The following is a 17,725-nucleotide window of genomic DNA, read 5'->3' as shown; positions in this document are numbered from 1 at the left end:
TATCCCATTTGCAAAAATGAAGACAGCGCCTACAAACTTGCAAGCCACTCAAACTTTTCAAAGCGTTCACCCGCAACGCTCACACATCTATCCGCGCGCTAGAACGTCTAACGTTTCTGCTAAATTTTGGACTCGATAGCTAATTTGCTGCGACCAAGAGAATGTTTACAACACACAATACACGGACACACGGACGGCCATATGGTTGTCTGCTCTATGAATACGATAGGGAACAAGATTTTTCAATTTAAGATATGGTTTGGTTACCACGCGGTAAACATTATTTGATTCATGTGATATCTTACTTTGCTATTAAACATACAAACACACATTTACACACACACACACATATATACACACACTACTTACTAATAACGATTGATATTCACAATTCATTTTAAGAGAAATGTAAGCTTAGTTATGTAAGTTCACTGCAGGCGTTCTTGTACGCTTTTTCAAAGCAAGTCCGTAAAAATCTATTCAAAAATTAATTCATTAAATTTCAACTCACTATCTTAGATTTTGGAATGTCTTAAGCAAAAACATCGGATCTTGCGTTAATTTAGATTACAGATTATATATGCATATGCATATTTTTACTAATATATTAGGTTAGCGAAAAAATTCTATCGTCTTTTAAATAAAACATTTGTATTTGCAAAGACTTGATACAGATGCAAATTTTGGAAATCATCTTTAGTGGATGCAAACATTTACAACTTTGCTATCCAGCGCGTCGTATAAGTTTTTGCAGGTAATCGATGCGTCGCTTCGATTTCAGATCAATGCCTTAAATGCCCCTAATATTCCTAAATAGTAATTATCCTACCGGGTCGCCCTGATCTGACAAAAAAAAAATAATATGCAAGGTAGTAAAATACGATCAAAATTTCCCGCCCAATGTATTATTATATTAACTGAGAAAATCGGTATTAAGCACGATAATCCTCCTCCTGGTCACGAATGCACAAAGCAGGATTTCTTCATTGAGCATATGTTCAAAGGCTAGTCAAGTTCCAAATTATCTTGCTTCTCTTCTTGTTTTCTTTTTTTGTTTTTATCAAAGACTTACTTCCTATTTTAAATGTATTTTGTTATTATAAAAAGAAATTAATGAATGAAGCTTAACGGTAAATTAATTAAGCAATAATTAGATATTCATTTATTTATATTACTTGAAAGTCGAGAACGCGACTATAAGTAATTAATTAGTTTGAGTGTTAATAATAATAATTATTAATGCATGCTAAGATACACATTCGATATCAAATATATTTAGATAAAGTATGAATGAAACTCGAATCGCATACGAATTCATACGTATTTACTATTCATTGTATTTACAAACATTTTTTTTTGTTATTATTTATTATACCATAAACTCAATTTCAGAATGACTTTCCTATTCAAGCAGCATTCAGTTGTCAGTCAATAATTATCGCATAACGTGCGCGTAATATTCTTCATACTTATTAAAACAGCATCAATTTTTCTGCTCGCTTCGCATTCCCATGAACCCGTCTTGCCTTACTTTAAAGTCGACGTTTTTCTATAATAATAGATATAGATATACTATAATAGGTATTCTTTATTAATTTTAGTGATTTTATAGAGAATAAATAAATTTTTCAATTATAGTTCTCCCCTTCGTTCATCTATCTGTTCCTTTTTATACCCTACACCATTTGTGGTATAGACCGCGTTCCCATGTAACACGTAAAAGGTCTCAAGATAAACTCACCGTCTATTATATTGATCGATTATATCGTATCATAATCTGAATTAATCTAAGCCTGTCTGTCCGTGTGTCCGTCTAAGGTTTGCCCATGCAAGTTTTGTGTTCAAGCTACAAGCGACGTGTTTTGACTCAAGAACGAACTCTATTGAAAATGGTTTAGATCGGTCCCATTTTTCGACCACTCCCCATATAAGGTCTTATATTAAAAAGTCATTATATATAGAAAAAAATTGCAATTTTGAAAATTTCTCGATAAAAGTGGCTAAGTAGTATTCCGGCATTTTAAATTGGTATGAAAACTTTGGGCCGGCTGGGGCAATTTTTGAATCCCTTCTCATATAACAAAAACTGAAGATCATACATCGAAAAGATATAGTTGTCGATGCTACGCGATACAAATAATATCGTAATAGTAATTTAACATGAAAAAACGAAATTTACCAAATTTGAACCATCTCATTCTATTTTTTGGATCCTATCGTAACAAGGATATTCAGAAAAATTGAGCCACTGAAGAGCAGAAAAGTCTAAATTTTAATATGTGCTGATGGAGATCGACCCACAATATTTTAGTAATTTCATACAAAAGTGAGCTCTACAAAACATGAACCATCTACACCTATTTTTGGATTCTATCCTATGTAAAGATTAAACTTGTCTTACGTTAGGTACTGTTTTGGGCCCCGTGAATATGCACATGAAAAATATGCCTCTATATAGAAACAAAATATAATTTTTTTAAAAAGTCAGAATTATGTTAGACAATATGGTATAGGGTATTAAATGCTCGACCTTGCCCAATTATAATGTTTTTACTTTTTTTATCTAAAACATATATTGGATGATTTTTGTAACATGCGATATATATTTATATAAACTAATTAAAACAGTCGCCTCTATTCGCTCAATTATCCTATTTGTTATATACTACCTCTCTCTCGTTTTTTTTTTTTTTTTTTTTTGAAATTCTCCAATGGATGAAAATAAACTTTAAAAAACACTCTCAGGCATTATGTTAATTACGGTTATTTCCAACTAAGGCCGTCGAAGAATGTTACCTTGTTTTCAATAAAAATTGGGTCATTTTTCAAAATTGGTAAGCGAAGCGATTCATAAAAGGCCTTTTAACCAGGGATCTATAGCCAAGTCTTATACTACAATATATGAAACTAAGTGAATATTGTTGCAAGCGCTAGGTATACCACTCTTTAGTTACGCATGTGTGCGGTTTTCAAAATAAGGAAATTGCTCGAAAAAATGATTCAATTCGAATCGTTTTCAATTACGTTCGTCTTTGGGTCAAGACACGCCAGTGCGCACGATTTTATCCTAATAATATCTCAAAAATTGCTCAATTGCTCTGTTAAAACAAGACGGACAAACAGGCAGACAATAGAAAAACATGATTCTGAACCTGATCGATCAATATAATAAAAGGTGGGTCTATCTCAAGTCATTTTGAGTGTTGCATCCATACAAACTTAATATGCTCTTGTACGACAAGTGGTGTATGGTACAAAAACAATATTTGAGTTTTATTAAAACCAAAAAACTTTCGTAGCACAATTCTTTCTTCTTCTTCTTATTTTTTGTCTGGTTTTTTCTATCGTACACGATTTATAGGTCGAATAGAGAGTACAGCTCAAAATGTAGTGACCATTGCGCGACTTTTTTTAATACCCTACCTCGATGTGTATGTATGTGTGTGTGTGCTTAAAATTCAACACCTAGTTTGTAGCTATAGAGCTCTGCGACTTTACTCAGACCGGACCGTAAGCATCTTTTTATATCATTTTTGATTATTCTACGAAATATTTAAACCGAAAAAAACATCACCGTCCCTTAAGAAATTCTATGTGATTTCTTGTAAATTAATTGTAACGGCAATGATGGGTGTTCACAGTTCGTACATATGCAGGCTTTTTCTTTTGTTTTTTTGGTTTTTTTTGGTTTTTTTTTTTTTTTTGCTTATTTTGCATTCTAAACATCGCCGCTGAAAGCATAAGTTGCTTTAATATTCTATTATACAACAATTTATGAAAAGAAACCGCTTTAATATTAAAACAACAACAACGTTTCGTATTATCTTTCGCATCTATTACACCAATCATAGGTGTTACGCCTTAAAATTGTTGCTATTAATGCCTGTGATGACGATGATGATAATGATGCCTGAATAACAACAACTTTAATGCCAAGTTTGTTTGTTGATTGACTGTTGTTATAGAACCAGTTTATTGAAGGATTTTCGTTCATGTCATATTAATGTCAGTACATCATAACATCTTCGTCATAATATATATTTGTATAATTTATATCACATTAATATATATATATATATATATATATATATATATAAATCAAAAAAATATATATAAAGATAAATCAAGAGCATATTGCATTGTAAACACAATATTAACTGCATACATATTGTTGTTATTATTATAATACGAAAAGCAAGTAAACAATTGTAAATAAACTTCCGTTTTCATCTTTTAATTTTAGCGACGGTTTCCATCATTGCTTGCTTGTTTTTTTTTTTTTTCTTCATTTAGAAAGATCTCAAAATTGAGATCAGAAACTTACTGCACTATTAATAGTAAATTAGGAATTAAAATCATATATAAATCTTTCTTTCTTTTTTTTTTTTTTTTTGATTTCTTTACGATACCTATAACCTATTGTCACTATTGTAAGTAGTGTAAGTAAAACTTTTTTAGTAACTAATCATGGCAATCTTATTAATTTAAATGCAACTTCTGTAATGATCTCTTTGTTATCTATATATGTTGGCTTTCCATCTCTCTACATAGCCATAGTTAGATGTCTCTGCAATTCAATTTTAAAGACTATCTCGCTAAGACTTGTCTATAACCCTAATATAAATTCGATTAAAATTTTTTAAATAAAAGCAATGGCATATATACATATATAAGATATATACTCATATATCACAGCAGTCTTTGGCCTAATAATAAAGCATTCTTAGACAATTCCATGTTTTCACAGTTAAAATGAAATAATGAAATGAAATAATAAATAGCAAGAAACGATTGCTGAATACACTTCAACTTAAGCAAAGAGTTAACGCAAATCGTTAAATAATGGAATAAAAAATAGTTTATGACTTCCTTTTGATCCAAACTCGAAGGCATTTTTTTATTGAATCATATAAATACCATTCTCATTGATAGTCCTTTCCGCCAGTCTCGTAAAATCATAATGCCATTGCTTAATAACTTCTGAGCGAACAACTGAACCAGTCCAAGATACGATTGATGCATTAAAATTTTCCAACCAAATCGTGAGGCACGACGTCATCTTTCCTATTAAGCGATTTGGCATATTCTTCCTCAACTACACAATGGCATTGTTGGCATAACAATGAACTCAATCACCTGGCCAGGTTAAAGCGACCGATTCTTTTTCAATTTAATTAACTCCACAGCATTGTACAGCATGTACTACGGCTTCTGCAACTTTCACTATTGTGTCTATTCACCTTTCTTGCGCTTCTTGCTTGTCGTATATCAGCACAGCTCTCATCGCTTACTTAGAATTTTGGAGAATATCTGATCGACAAATCGATGAGTCTAAAGAACGACATGTCGTTAACTTTAAAATTTCCGCCACGGAAACAACCAAACATTTTCTATACTAATGAACTTCTGAAAGCGATAAAGCCTGTGGCACGTTATTGCAATGATCAAAGCAGCAAAGAATTATTTATTTATTAGCATATATTATATCGCATATTACAATATATAGAACATTTTTTTTTTTTTTTTAAATTTACCTTAACTTTACTTTCGACAAATTCAAGAAAAACTCTTTGACCTCTCAAGTCTCAACGGACGTCAGTTGCTACTTATAAAGCTATTTAGAAACTCATACTTATGCAAACGGACATGCATTGTATAGGGTCCATGACGCATATGTCCTAACGCATATTGTAACAATTGAAATCAAATATGATATATATAACGCCATCTTTCGACGGTAGCTACGACAAGCGGGAAAGCCATATTTACTTGAAGCGAACCTTGAACACACGCACATCACTCAGCAGAAATATTTACAAATCGATAATTATTTCAATGACTGCTAGATGGCCAGCTGGGACTTTTTGTAAATGCCGGGCTTTAATAAATACCGACAGCAAATTGATTTGATTAGCTTTAGATCGCAAGCTATGAATGAAATTATCGCGGTTTTCTTTCTCAAAATTATTTTAGTTTTTTATTTATAATATTATTAGGTATTTGCAAAAATATTGATCACTTTTTTATATTTGAAAATAAATACAAATTAAGCAAAATAGTTTCCATCAATTTCTATAATATTTTACAATATTTTTCGGCAAGATGGCGCTATCATATCGAAAGAATTTCTATATTGTTTTGACAGTGACCGATCCCCGCCAATCCACTTAAGCACTTCTTCAACTTTACGGAATCGCGTGCCAGCCAAGTCATCCGGCATAGATCGGAGCAAGTGGTAATTGAGCAGACGCCATGCCATGTTTGGTAATTACGCTGGGTGTAACAGAACTTCCCATTCGCGTGGCAATAGTGTGTCCTGGACAACTTCAGCAATAAGTTGCTAAAAAATGGCATTATCAGATAAATTTAAACCCATTGATGCCAACTCATATCTCAACTGCCGTTGAGCAGTTGAGATAAGAGCAGCGTCATCATAAGCTTCTGAGGGAAGAAGAAAAATTTTGAGCGCCCCATGATTAGCGTTGGCAAACGCTGAATAAATCAATAACAATAAATGGAAAACTGTTAGTCTATATAGAGAAAAGATCAAAGTCATCGAATTCAATCGTTATATGGACTGATATTTCCCATTGCTTTGTCATTTTTCCCTGTAGAAGCCGGCGATCTAACTTTTTTCAAACCTCATATATGTAGTGAGTGTTTGCAGATGTTGCCTGCTCTTCTTTAATCATCAAATGCAACGCTGATGCGAAAGCGTAAAGACAAAATTTGAAAGTTTTATTTAAATCCCTAGCCTTTGAGTTGAAATTTCTAACCGACATATAAACCTAAAAACACGACTAAATTACATCAGTGTGTCACGTGTGATGGCAAACATAAATACGTATATCTGTAGGTCCTATAACTATGGTTATTGGCTGTTAAAGGTGTTATAAAAACATCTTTTCTCCCCTCCGCACCGTGTCTTCGATAATTTTAATCGTAAATATGAATATTAAAATTCATAAGCGTTTCTTATGATTATTTTATTTATTGGTTCTATGAAAGTATAAAAACAATGGATTTTTCCACTTGAAAGTCTAGCTACAACAAATTCTTTATATATATTAAAATACAAACTTTCCATAAATTATTTATGCAAACATTAGTCGATAAATTTTTTAAAAACAAACAACTACCGATGACATTGTTGTTCATTAAAACATGCAATAATAATGATTTACTAGAAAGTTCGATTTTTAATGAGACAAATTTGCTATTACCATTAACTTCTGCATAAATAATAATTAAGTAAAACAAAATTGTTGAAATTAGGAAAAAAACAAGTAAAAAAACATGTAATTTATGAGAAATGAGCAAAAAAAAATCAAATTTTTTATTCGTCTTGAAAAACATAGGGTTTTCTCAGTTTACGTGTTTACGCTGGGGACGTGTCCTTTGACCGATTCGGTCCAACCAACCAATGACCAACAACTTCCAATGTTTCTGCCAGGACGTAACACGAACGGACAGGCGGACAGACGGACATGCTTAAATCGATTTAGAATGTTATATATATACTTTTTGGCCGATTTTAAAGCTTCTTTCTGCGTGGTAAGAAGGTATTGATAAAAAATTTAATTTTGATACACTATAATGTTGGGTCAGCGTGTCGGATTTTCACCATTTTTGTAAAAGCGTTGCGGTAGCTTCCATAAATTTATCTCATGTAATTTATGAATAATGAAAGAAAAAACGATAGAGAGAGGTGAAAGAAGAAGTGGTGTTCTCTTATCTATGTGGCAGTGTGGCAGCGTGTCCTTCGAACAATTAAGCCTATTTTTAATACCAAGCTCCGAGCAATATTTTTAATACATTTGAAGTCAATAGCTTTTCGAATGTTCATACATGCGGACAGATGGACATGCTTATATCAATTGAAAATTCGATGTTGATCAAGAATATATATACAATGTGGGATTTCTGAAGCGTACTTCTGCGCGTTTCAAACGTTTCGATAAAATCAATATCTGCCTCATCCTTCGGTGATGGGTATAGAAATTCTTTAAAAAAAAAGCCGAAAAATTTCACATCGGCCAGTGTATTGAAAACTGATAAAGGAGTGCATCAATGCTTGCGTAGCTGTATTGAAAGCGATAGTGCCTGCATGGAAGGCGTCAATAATAAATTATTTATATATCGTTTCCTTTTTTTCATATATCATAATTCCGATAATTTGTTATCATTTTTAATAACTAAAGCAATGTGCTACATCACGTTTACTTCATTTACTATCAATTTAGTTAATATATTTTAATGTTCATTTAATTACTACTACTACTAACTAAAATATTTAATATATCACAAAACATTATTAATTTCTTATATGCGTTACGACAAGTCCAGGCATACAGGGATCGTATTGTTAAAACGTTTGCGATATTCAGAAGCCTCAAGCTTCAGAGACCCTCTAATTAATACGTATCCATGATCAGTATCAAATACGAAATCCACTTTTACAAATCTGTCTGTTGGTCACTTTGTCTACCTGCTTGCATAATATAATATATGGAAATCTATCCGTTCGTTGGTTTGTTTTGCTGGATGCATAAAATGAACATTTCAAATTTTCGAAAAATTTAAATATTAAATCGAGCGTATATTCTATGGGTGGAGAATATGGGAAAAATTGACCCCGCTTACCTAATATTCCAATAGTGTATCAAAACATAATTTTTTTTTTAATACATTGACATACATGCAGAAGTAGAAGCTTAAAGTGTACAAATTCTTGGCCAATCTCAAATTCAGAATGGACTTGAGCAAATTCGTCCAGACGTCTGTCCATCTATCCACTTATTTATTTACCAAACTGTGTAATATCTAATCGACGCATTCTCCCGTTCGGAAAATGTTTGCAAAAGATCTTGAAAATTACATAAGCAGGTCGAAGAACAGGCCTACAACATCCAAACGTCTGTACAATCAAAGTTGAGAACACCTTTGCTTACCGTGTCTTTTGCTTGTTGCTTATAACCTATAGAAGACAAATGATGCAAATTTCCACAAAACTATTCTACAAAAATATCAAAAATTAGTCACGCCCATCCAAAATTGTAGAATTTTAAAAAATATATATTTTAGCTTTTTTTTTTGAAAAGTTTCGGTCCTAATCGAATATAATTTTCTCACCCATTACTATTACAATCAATGTAGCCAGAGAAATGAGTTGAAGATTGAAATCTTGAAGCACTAGCATCTAAAAAGCTACCGGCTTTAATGAAAATTCTATCCCACTTGAGATTTGAACCCACGACCATTGAATTGTTAATCGAAATCCTTTACCTACTCGGCCACTCAAGCGAATAGAGGGTAGAGTAACAGTAACTTAAAAGCTGTAAGCCTTGTCTTCAATCAATCAATCAATCGAAGCTATCGACTTGTTGTAGAAAACGATGGCGTCTCTTAAATACCACTTGTTCAGAATTGTGCAGCATGCCTTGGTTGGCACGTGGTTCCGCAAAGCTGAAGAAGTGCGAAAATAGATCGGGGCATGGATCGCTGCCAAACCAATATAAGTACTTTCGGCATGACGTTGCCAAAAATGTTGCAGAAAATGACCGAAACTATTTTGACTAAAGTATATCGTACCAATTTTCCAGGATAAATGCATTTTTCAAATGAAAAAGTGATCAATATTTTTGCAAACACTTACTATCACTGTGAAGGCACAGTTCAAGATGGCCATAGCATCAGACGCTAAGCAATTTGACTCCTTGAGTTGGGTAAAGGATTCTAATAAATAGATTGCCTAGTCGATCATTCGTCGCAATCTCAAAATTGCAAGCTACTTGTGATAATATTTCTTGTCTCTAATTCCGTGTGAGTCAAATTTTAAATATTTATGTTTATGATTAGAAAAATTCTGATCAAAGAGTCAAGAGATGACAGACTAATAAGAAGATAGAACAAAGGAACGCTCGACTGACACAAACACAACCCGTAAACAATTATGATCCTAGCAAACAATATAAGTGGAATGGAAATGGTTTTTGGAATTATCTGGTGGAATGTTTTTTTGCGGTCTCTTGTGTTAGGGTCATGGCTGAACTTGAATTGCGTTATTATCTGGAAAATGCTAAAGATCTATTTACGCATATTATATAGACTCTCTAACCATTATTGCGTATATCGGGCGGCGGTGAAAGCAGTAGGCTCGGAAAGGCACACTCACAAAAATAAAGCGCTGCAACTTCCAAACTGCAATGGTTCACGTTTTTCAGACTCACATGAAAATGCCGAATATCGTTGATGGACGCAGACTTTGACTTTGACTGGGGCACAGTAATTACCCTCGAAAGCGTTTTTGGCCGACAGCCAGCCATTAATGTAAAATCGCGAATGGTATGACCATACTCTTAAGACTTTGACTATAATCTATCATGCCAAGCTTCCACTATAAATTTCTTTTTCAAGTGAAAAAATGGCCAAAGTATATGCAAACTCCTAATATGTACATATATATATATTTTTAGCCCTCATAATCTGTCTAAACCCTGAAATCAATATGCGATATGCACCTGCGTAAAGGCACCGCATTTAGTGGATGCCAGGCGCAAAGTTATAAAAATATTGGCATTAGTACTTAACTTTAATTTCTATTCCAACTTATTCGAGATATTAATCGGTATTAGCCGCCTGCCTAACTAAATAAGAGCTACGTAATGATGACGAATTTGTTGATTTACTTTATTTTGGAAACTTTTCATCTATGCTTTCAAGAAAATAGGACAAATCCACTATAAAGTATTTGAAAAAAAAAAGAAAAAAAATATTTAAAATAAATTATGAATAATTTTTTATAAAAATAATATATGCATATGTATACACATATGTATATATATATATATATATATATATATATGAATTAATGTAAAATTTAACAAGAGAAGATAATATATTTCACACTTTTACGACATAGCTATAAAGATTCGCAAACTTGGGATTTTTTATTAGAAAAACTATAACGTTTAGACGATTTTGTGGTTTTAAGCCGATTTGTGCAAGAAAAAAAAAAAAAAAAAAAAAACCAAACACTTTGTAAACACTTTTCTAATACATGAATATTTTTGTTTGGTTTTGATAAATTGCAATCATACGCAAGCGTGCTGATGCAAATTGCATCGATTTTTTTTTTTTTGTTTTTGTTTTTGTAACTTTAAACTTGACATTCATTTTTAAATAACATCGTCATTACATATCGTAGTATAGTTAGTTAGTGGTTAAACAAACTTTAGTTTAGAGTTTTTCAAACAACTTTTTCATTTATTTATACATATATTATGTACTTATCTACATGCATATACATATATGTAATTATTTAGGTATGTGATTTACAAGGTCAAGCATTCTAACCTTGACTTTAGCTTTATTATTAAATAATTTTAATAATTTCCATATATACGTTTTCTCATTTCAAAACTGAAATATATATACGAATTTTTTAATATTTAAATATACGAAAATTTTTTTTTTAATTCATTTTACAGAGAAGATATGCAAAAAGTGAATGTTAAATTTCATGATAACTTTACGGTATCATATCAGCATAAGAAAATACTTGAATTTGTTCCTGAGCTGAGTATCGATAAGAATACTCCGATAGTGACACCAAATATACCTCTATTGGTGAGTTGAGAGAATAATTTATTTATTACTATGCACTTTACACATTCATCTTGATTTCAAATTTAATATTGCATTTTTTTTTTTTTTTTTTTTTTTTTTTGTAAACTAACCATTACCGTAGAAGGAGACGATATATTCGTTTTATCAAAACGTTTGCAACGCGCAGAAGGATACCTCAAATAACCCACAAAATGCTTATATATTCTTGATGAATATCAAATTTTCAATTGATATAATCATGTCCATCGGTCCGTCTGTCCGTATCTTCGTCTGTATGAACATTCCAAAAGCTATTGACTTCAAATGTATGAAAAATATTGCATATGCTGTCACGAACCTTGCTATTGAAAATGAGTCTAATCGTTCGAAAGACCCCGCCTACACTTCCACGTCGATAAGAGAACACCTCTGCTGTTTACAAGAAATGAACGATTGCTTTTTGCTTTATTACTCATTAACTGCAGCAGATAAATTTATGGACGCTACTATAACGCTTGTACAAAAATGGGGAAAAGCCGACACGACGACCCGATATAATTAATAGTGTATCAAAATTTAATTTTTTTTCAACACCATTATGCCACGCAGAGACAAACTTCAAAAACCCCATAAAGTAAACAAATTCTTGGTCAGTTTTAAATCTTCAATGCATTTAAATACATCCGCCTGATCGTCTGTCCATCTGTCCATTTGCTCAACTTTGTGTTTGTGATAAGCATTCTCTCGGGAAACTAGCCAAAATGTACCTAAATTCTTGGTCAGTTTTAAGTTCGGAATGCACCTAAGCATGTCCGTCTGTTCGTTTATTCATCTGTTTATCTGCTCAACTTTGTAATATCTGTGCTGAGCATTTTCACGTTCGAAAAAATGAAAATATCGCTTACAAATTTGCAAAAGAATTGAGGTAATGACCTAAACGCCTAGAATGCCCACACGCAGTATGGACAGTTAGTTAAATGTGAAAACCTTTCCTTTCTACATTCTATGCCTGTTATTATTAAAGTCCAACAACGTGCACCATACCGAAATTTTACCAAATTTAGTTCTTTTCCTTTTTTTTAGTTTATGTCTTTTTTAGAGTAACGTTGATGGGTATAAAAGGTTCGGTCACGACCGAATACAATTTTCTTACTTGTGTTTTTTTTTTTTTTATTTTTTTTTATTCATATTTTGAAATTATGCAAAACTTTTCATTTAACGACATCATGACATGCTCTCTCAGTATTAAAACGGCCTTTATTTAATTTGAAAACTCATTTACAAATGAGTTGACGATTGCGAAATAACGAAATCGTCCCATGGCTGTTATCATATGTCAAATATTATACGATTAGCCTGGAATTGGCCTGGATCGTATCGCAAGCAAGCTTAGTCATCAAAAGATTTTCTTTTTTCAATATCTCAGTTTTATCATTGATTAAAACAAAATTGATTCATTTTCATAAACATCGGATACATACATATATATTCGGATGTATATATATATATATATATATAAAATACGTATATGATATAAATTTCCATGACCGAACTATTGATTGAAATCGTTTTCTTTTGCATTCGACATATATTTTATTATTCATATAATTTGCTTTCTTTTCTTTACATTTCAGACTCTTACCAGTTTAAGTCCAAAATTGGGTTATGTTCTATCAAAAACGATATCAGTTATTTTGACAGCAGCAAAATTTAAACCTTTTATTAATGTAACTGCTGATCAATTAGTTTTCGGTTACGATGATCCTTTAGTAGCTTTAGCTCATCGTTTCTATCCAAAACATATACGACCCATGGAACGAATGGGTCTATTATTAGCAGTAAGTATTATTATTATTATAATATATATATATATATATATAACAAAAAAAAAAAAAAAAAAAAAAAAAAGACAAAAATAAGCGCAGCATTTTACAAAATTTTATTATCTTTTGCTTGAACTGTAGCGTAATGGCACACTAACGGAAGTTTCTACCATCAAAACTGGTCACAATGGAATGAATGAATTTGGTTATATAGAGCGTTTGAACGGTTTAGATTATTTACCGCACTGGAAACAGAGGCCATGTACTAGCATCACTGGATCGGAGGGTTCGTTTTTTCCACCCCGCGATATAACCAAATCGGATATAGTTTATATTTATGATAAGGATTTATGCAGAGTAATACCTTTAAAATATTCGCATGGCATAAAAAAGGACGGTAAGGATTATAAAAAAGAAATAAACACAAAAAGAAAAAAAAAAAAAAAAAAGGCAAAATAGAAAATCTTTTCATTTATTATTAAATGATGAAATTTTATAGGCATCCATGCGGATCTTTATTATTTACCAGAAGATTCTTACGGTGATTCGCAGCATAATTTGGAAAATCGTTGTTTTGACGCACGTGATTACAAACCAATAAAAGGCTTACAAAATATTTCACCTTGCCAGTATGGCGCGCCGGTGTATCTATCTAATCCGCATTTTTATCAAGCCGATACTCAATTATTAGAAACGGTTGAGGGCTTAAAACCACGCAAAGAACGTCATCAAACCTATTTTAAAATACAACCGGTATGTAAGAATGAATAATAATAATAATGAATAATAAATAATAGATGACGTCTATAGTAATAAAGTAGGAATACTATGATTGGGCAAAGCCAACCTTTAGATACCCTGCATCATCGCTTCGCCAATACAATCAATCATTCATTTCTTTATTAAAACGCCAAAAATTGAAGAAATATTTTTCATGCAAGCCTTCATATTGGCCGATATTTAAAACGTCAACGAAAGTGGCCCGATTTTATAATTTTCCAATTGTTTCCCTCGCTACAAACTGCACATTTAGCTTTGTCGCCAATTAAAGGGGCTTGATTTCGTAAGCGCCCCTTCCCTATATATGACGCTGTCTAAACAATAGATCTAGTTGATCCATATTCAGTAAGATAAGACTTTTTCTATCAAATTGTTATTGTGAGCGAATTTTTAACAAGAACTTTTGAAAGTTGGGCTTTTCTTTCTACCATATAAAGATTCAATTTCTATGGCAAGAGATTCAAAAAATTGCCAAAATATAATTATTAAGCGATTTTTGACGTGAACTTTTGAAAATTACATCATATTTTCTTAAATCAGATAAATCATTATATGATAATAAGGCGACCTATAGATTGAACACAAGATTACATAGACGGATGGACGGACAGATTACCTCAGATCGATTCAGAAAACGATTCAATAACTGATTCTAAATCAGTCTAAATCAGGCATAATTGAAATTTGAATCTATCTGAAGTCCTTCCGTACCGAAAACGAAGTAGGATATAACAATAAGTAATAAGTAAATAATGTCATATATAGTAAATAAATAATAAATAATAATAATAATTCTTACAGAAATTAGGTGTACCACTGGAAGGCCAAGTACGTATACAACTTAATTTAAGAGTTACGCAAGCGAAGGATGTCTTTGCGGTACGAAATTTTCGCACCTTCAATTTTCCGATAATGTGGTTGGAAGAAGGCGTTTCCGAATTAACGCCCGTTATAAGACGTTGGATTTACTTAGCCACCGTTTTTGCTCCCACCATAATACCCATAACATCGTATCTTATGATTTTAGGAGGGGCTTTCGCTATAATGTATACTTTTGTGAGAGTCTATCAAAACTATGTCTTTGCTCGCGATCCAACTCTCGAAATATTAGAAATGGGACGACGTTCTTTGCGACGTGGCAGCGGTTTTATAGCTCAACAGCAACATAAGTTAATGCATCGTGACAGTTACATTTTACTTAAAACGGGATCAAATGTACTGATTAATGACGATGCTGACCAAGATGATAGCTCATAGTATTTTTTTAAATATGTTAATAACAAAGTTCAACAAATTTTAATTATAGTTAATAATGTGGTTAAGTTATTTATATGGATTAGAATAACAACAACATATTGTGATCTTTTCATATACTTTATATTAAGGTTTTAATTCGTCTTAAGTTTAGTAATAACGCAAAGAAAGCCAAGAATTTACTTAAGTTTATATTTCTAACTCCACCATCATCGGAAGGAATTTTAATTCTCATCAATTATTAATAATGCATCATTTACTCATACTAAAGCATATATGTATATGTATGTATATACAACGATTTAGATCTTTACCAAAATCCTTTAGATCGGTTATCATAAACACGGCCCATCATTAAATACCCTCTATCATACCCTACAGCTAGCAATATAATGTAACGATTTTTCGCAATAAGGCGTTATATACGGGAAGTGATCGAAAAAAAGTGTTCCGATCGAAATCATTTTCAATAGCGTTCGTCTTTCAACCGAATACACGATAGTGTACAAAATTTCATCAAAATATCTCGAAAAAATGCGATTTTATAACACAATAAAACAATATGGACAGACGGACAGACAATTTTAAAGTGTTTTTGAATCGATCAATATAATAAAAGATGGATGAGTCCATTTCAAGTTGTTCTAGGTGTTGCATACATTCGCACAAAATTAATATATCCTAGCATCACATGGCCTGACGTTGTCATCCACGATTATTTTATTTTTAAACAAGAAATGCTAGCAAAAAAAAAATATATATATATAAATTTCATGTAAAGTACCTTTTTTTTTTTTTTTTTTGAGTAGTCATACCAAGACTTAACACATGTCTAACAAAAGAACAAGACGAGTTTTTGATGAAAAGTAAATTATTTTCCTTAGTTGCTTTACAAGTGCAACAGCATTCAGTTTATAAAAATTTAACACATATTGAAGGATAAAAAGGGAAATTTACGTCTTCGAGACAACGCTATTGTTTTGTAAGCCATTCAAAGCAATTTCTCGGCAATTTCTATTCATTGGTCCTTATGTCCTTGCGTTGTTAACACCTTTCAGTCGAAAGTTTTTTCCAACATCCACTTACTCTTATCACCGAATCGAATTTGTCTATAAAATCCATATCTCAAATTCAAATTCCATCGTTCCAAAAATTATTAATATTTTTATATATGCAAACGTAATGAATTTGCTCGCATATAGATAGGTAATCTTTATAGAAAATATCTCGAATAATGTCTAAATAGAGATCGAATATTTCACTAGATATTTATATTAACAATTAATGATTTATAGTCGTAGATAGTGAATGAAAATTTTGCTTAATAATCGGAAATCATGTCATTTTGAAAATGTCGGGAATAGTTGCCGTTGGAATCTATCCGTCTATTCTAAAACGGCTAGAGACGCTTTAAACGGGAAAGTTAACGTAAGATTATGCACATTAATGACTTTTCAAAAGAAGAAGAATGCGTTACAAGGGAAGTGATCGGAAAAGTGATGCAATCCAAACCATTCGTCCTTGGGGCATCCACCCTGGCGTATGGTATATAAATAATGTGTAAAGGATCATTTCCTTTCCTCATCTCTCTTTCCAGTTTTTATGAATACTTGCATCCAACATCGAAACAGTTATTATTATTGTTAAATATGAGGAATGGTAGGCAAGGTCGTGTGTGATCATCTTAAATAAATATTCAAATGAAATGCAATTATAAAATAAACTAGAGTTTCCTATTTCAATCCGTTCCGCCTCTTCCCCCCCCCCCCCCCCCCTCCCTCGTTCTGGCCTTCTTCTCATTCCCCTTTCTTTATCTATCATTTTCATTCCATGCTATTAATCGCTTCTAAGAACTCTAATTTTGTAATCATAATAATAAGTGAGCTTGGATTTATTTTTTTTTTTTTTTTTTTCATTTTGGGTAATTAGTTGAGGCACGGTAGAAATATTTACCGTTTGATTTTATTCAATATTCAATAAATTTTTTATTTATAAATATTTTACATTATTCACTAGTCATTTTTTATCATCAAAAAAATGAGAGTAAATTAATTGATATTATATGCATATATATGCTATGTATATACACATATATATATATATAGTTATCTGTAATATTTAGTCAATATTTGTGGATTTCTCAGTAATGTTTGTTTTAAAATGTGGGGAAGAAATTTGTACCATTTTTTTATATTTAATAATTTTTTAAATAAATGCTACAAAATTGCTATAAATAGTGAAAATAAAACAAAAATAATATA

The 17,725-nt window shown here is 31.8% G+C and overlaps 1 protein-coding gene across 2 annotated transcripts in view; it reads left to right on the top strand.

The window, feature by feature from the left end:
• The window catches only part of LOC119632510 (lysosome membrane protein 2), an 86,282-nt gene extending 70,341 nt beyond the window's left edge, over positions 1-15,941 (top strand). For both annotated transcript variants that reach the window (XM_038025445.1, XM_038025446.1), the window contains exons 5-9: positions 11,490-11,628; positions 13,242-13,445; positions 13,572-13,827; positions 13,930-14,183; positions 15,012-15,941. In XM_038025445.1, coding sequence (XP_037881373.1) covers positions 11,490-11,628; positions 13,242-13,445; positions 13,572-13,827; positions 13,930-14,183; positions 15,012-15,467 — 1,309 coding nt within the window. In that variant the 3' untranslated portion in view covers positions 15,468-15,941. The remainder of the gene's footprint in view (positions 1-11,489; positions 11,629-13,241; positions 13,446-13,571; positions 13,828-13,929; positions 14,184-15,011) is intronic.
• Positions 15,942-17,725: the final 1,784 nt, after the last annotated feature.

This window comes from Glossina fuscipes, unplaced genomic scaffold (genome assembly GCF_014805625.2).
Source record: "Glossina fuscipes isolate IAEA_lab_2018 unplaced genomic scaffold, Yale_Gfus_2 1, whole genome shotgun sequence".
In the NCBI taxonomy this organism is placed as follows: domain Eukaryota; kingdom Metazoa; phylum Arthropoda; class Insecta; order Diptera; family Glossinidae; genus Glossina; species Glossina fuscipes.
Note: the sequence above shows the minus strand (reverse complement) of the source record. Positions and strands in the feature narration are given on the sequence as shown.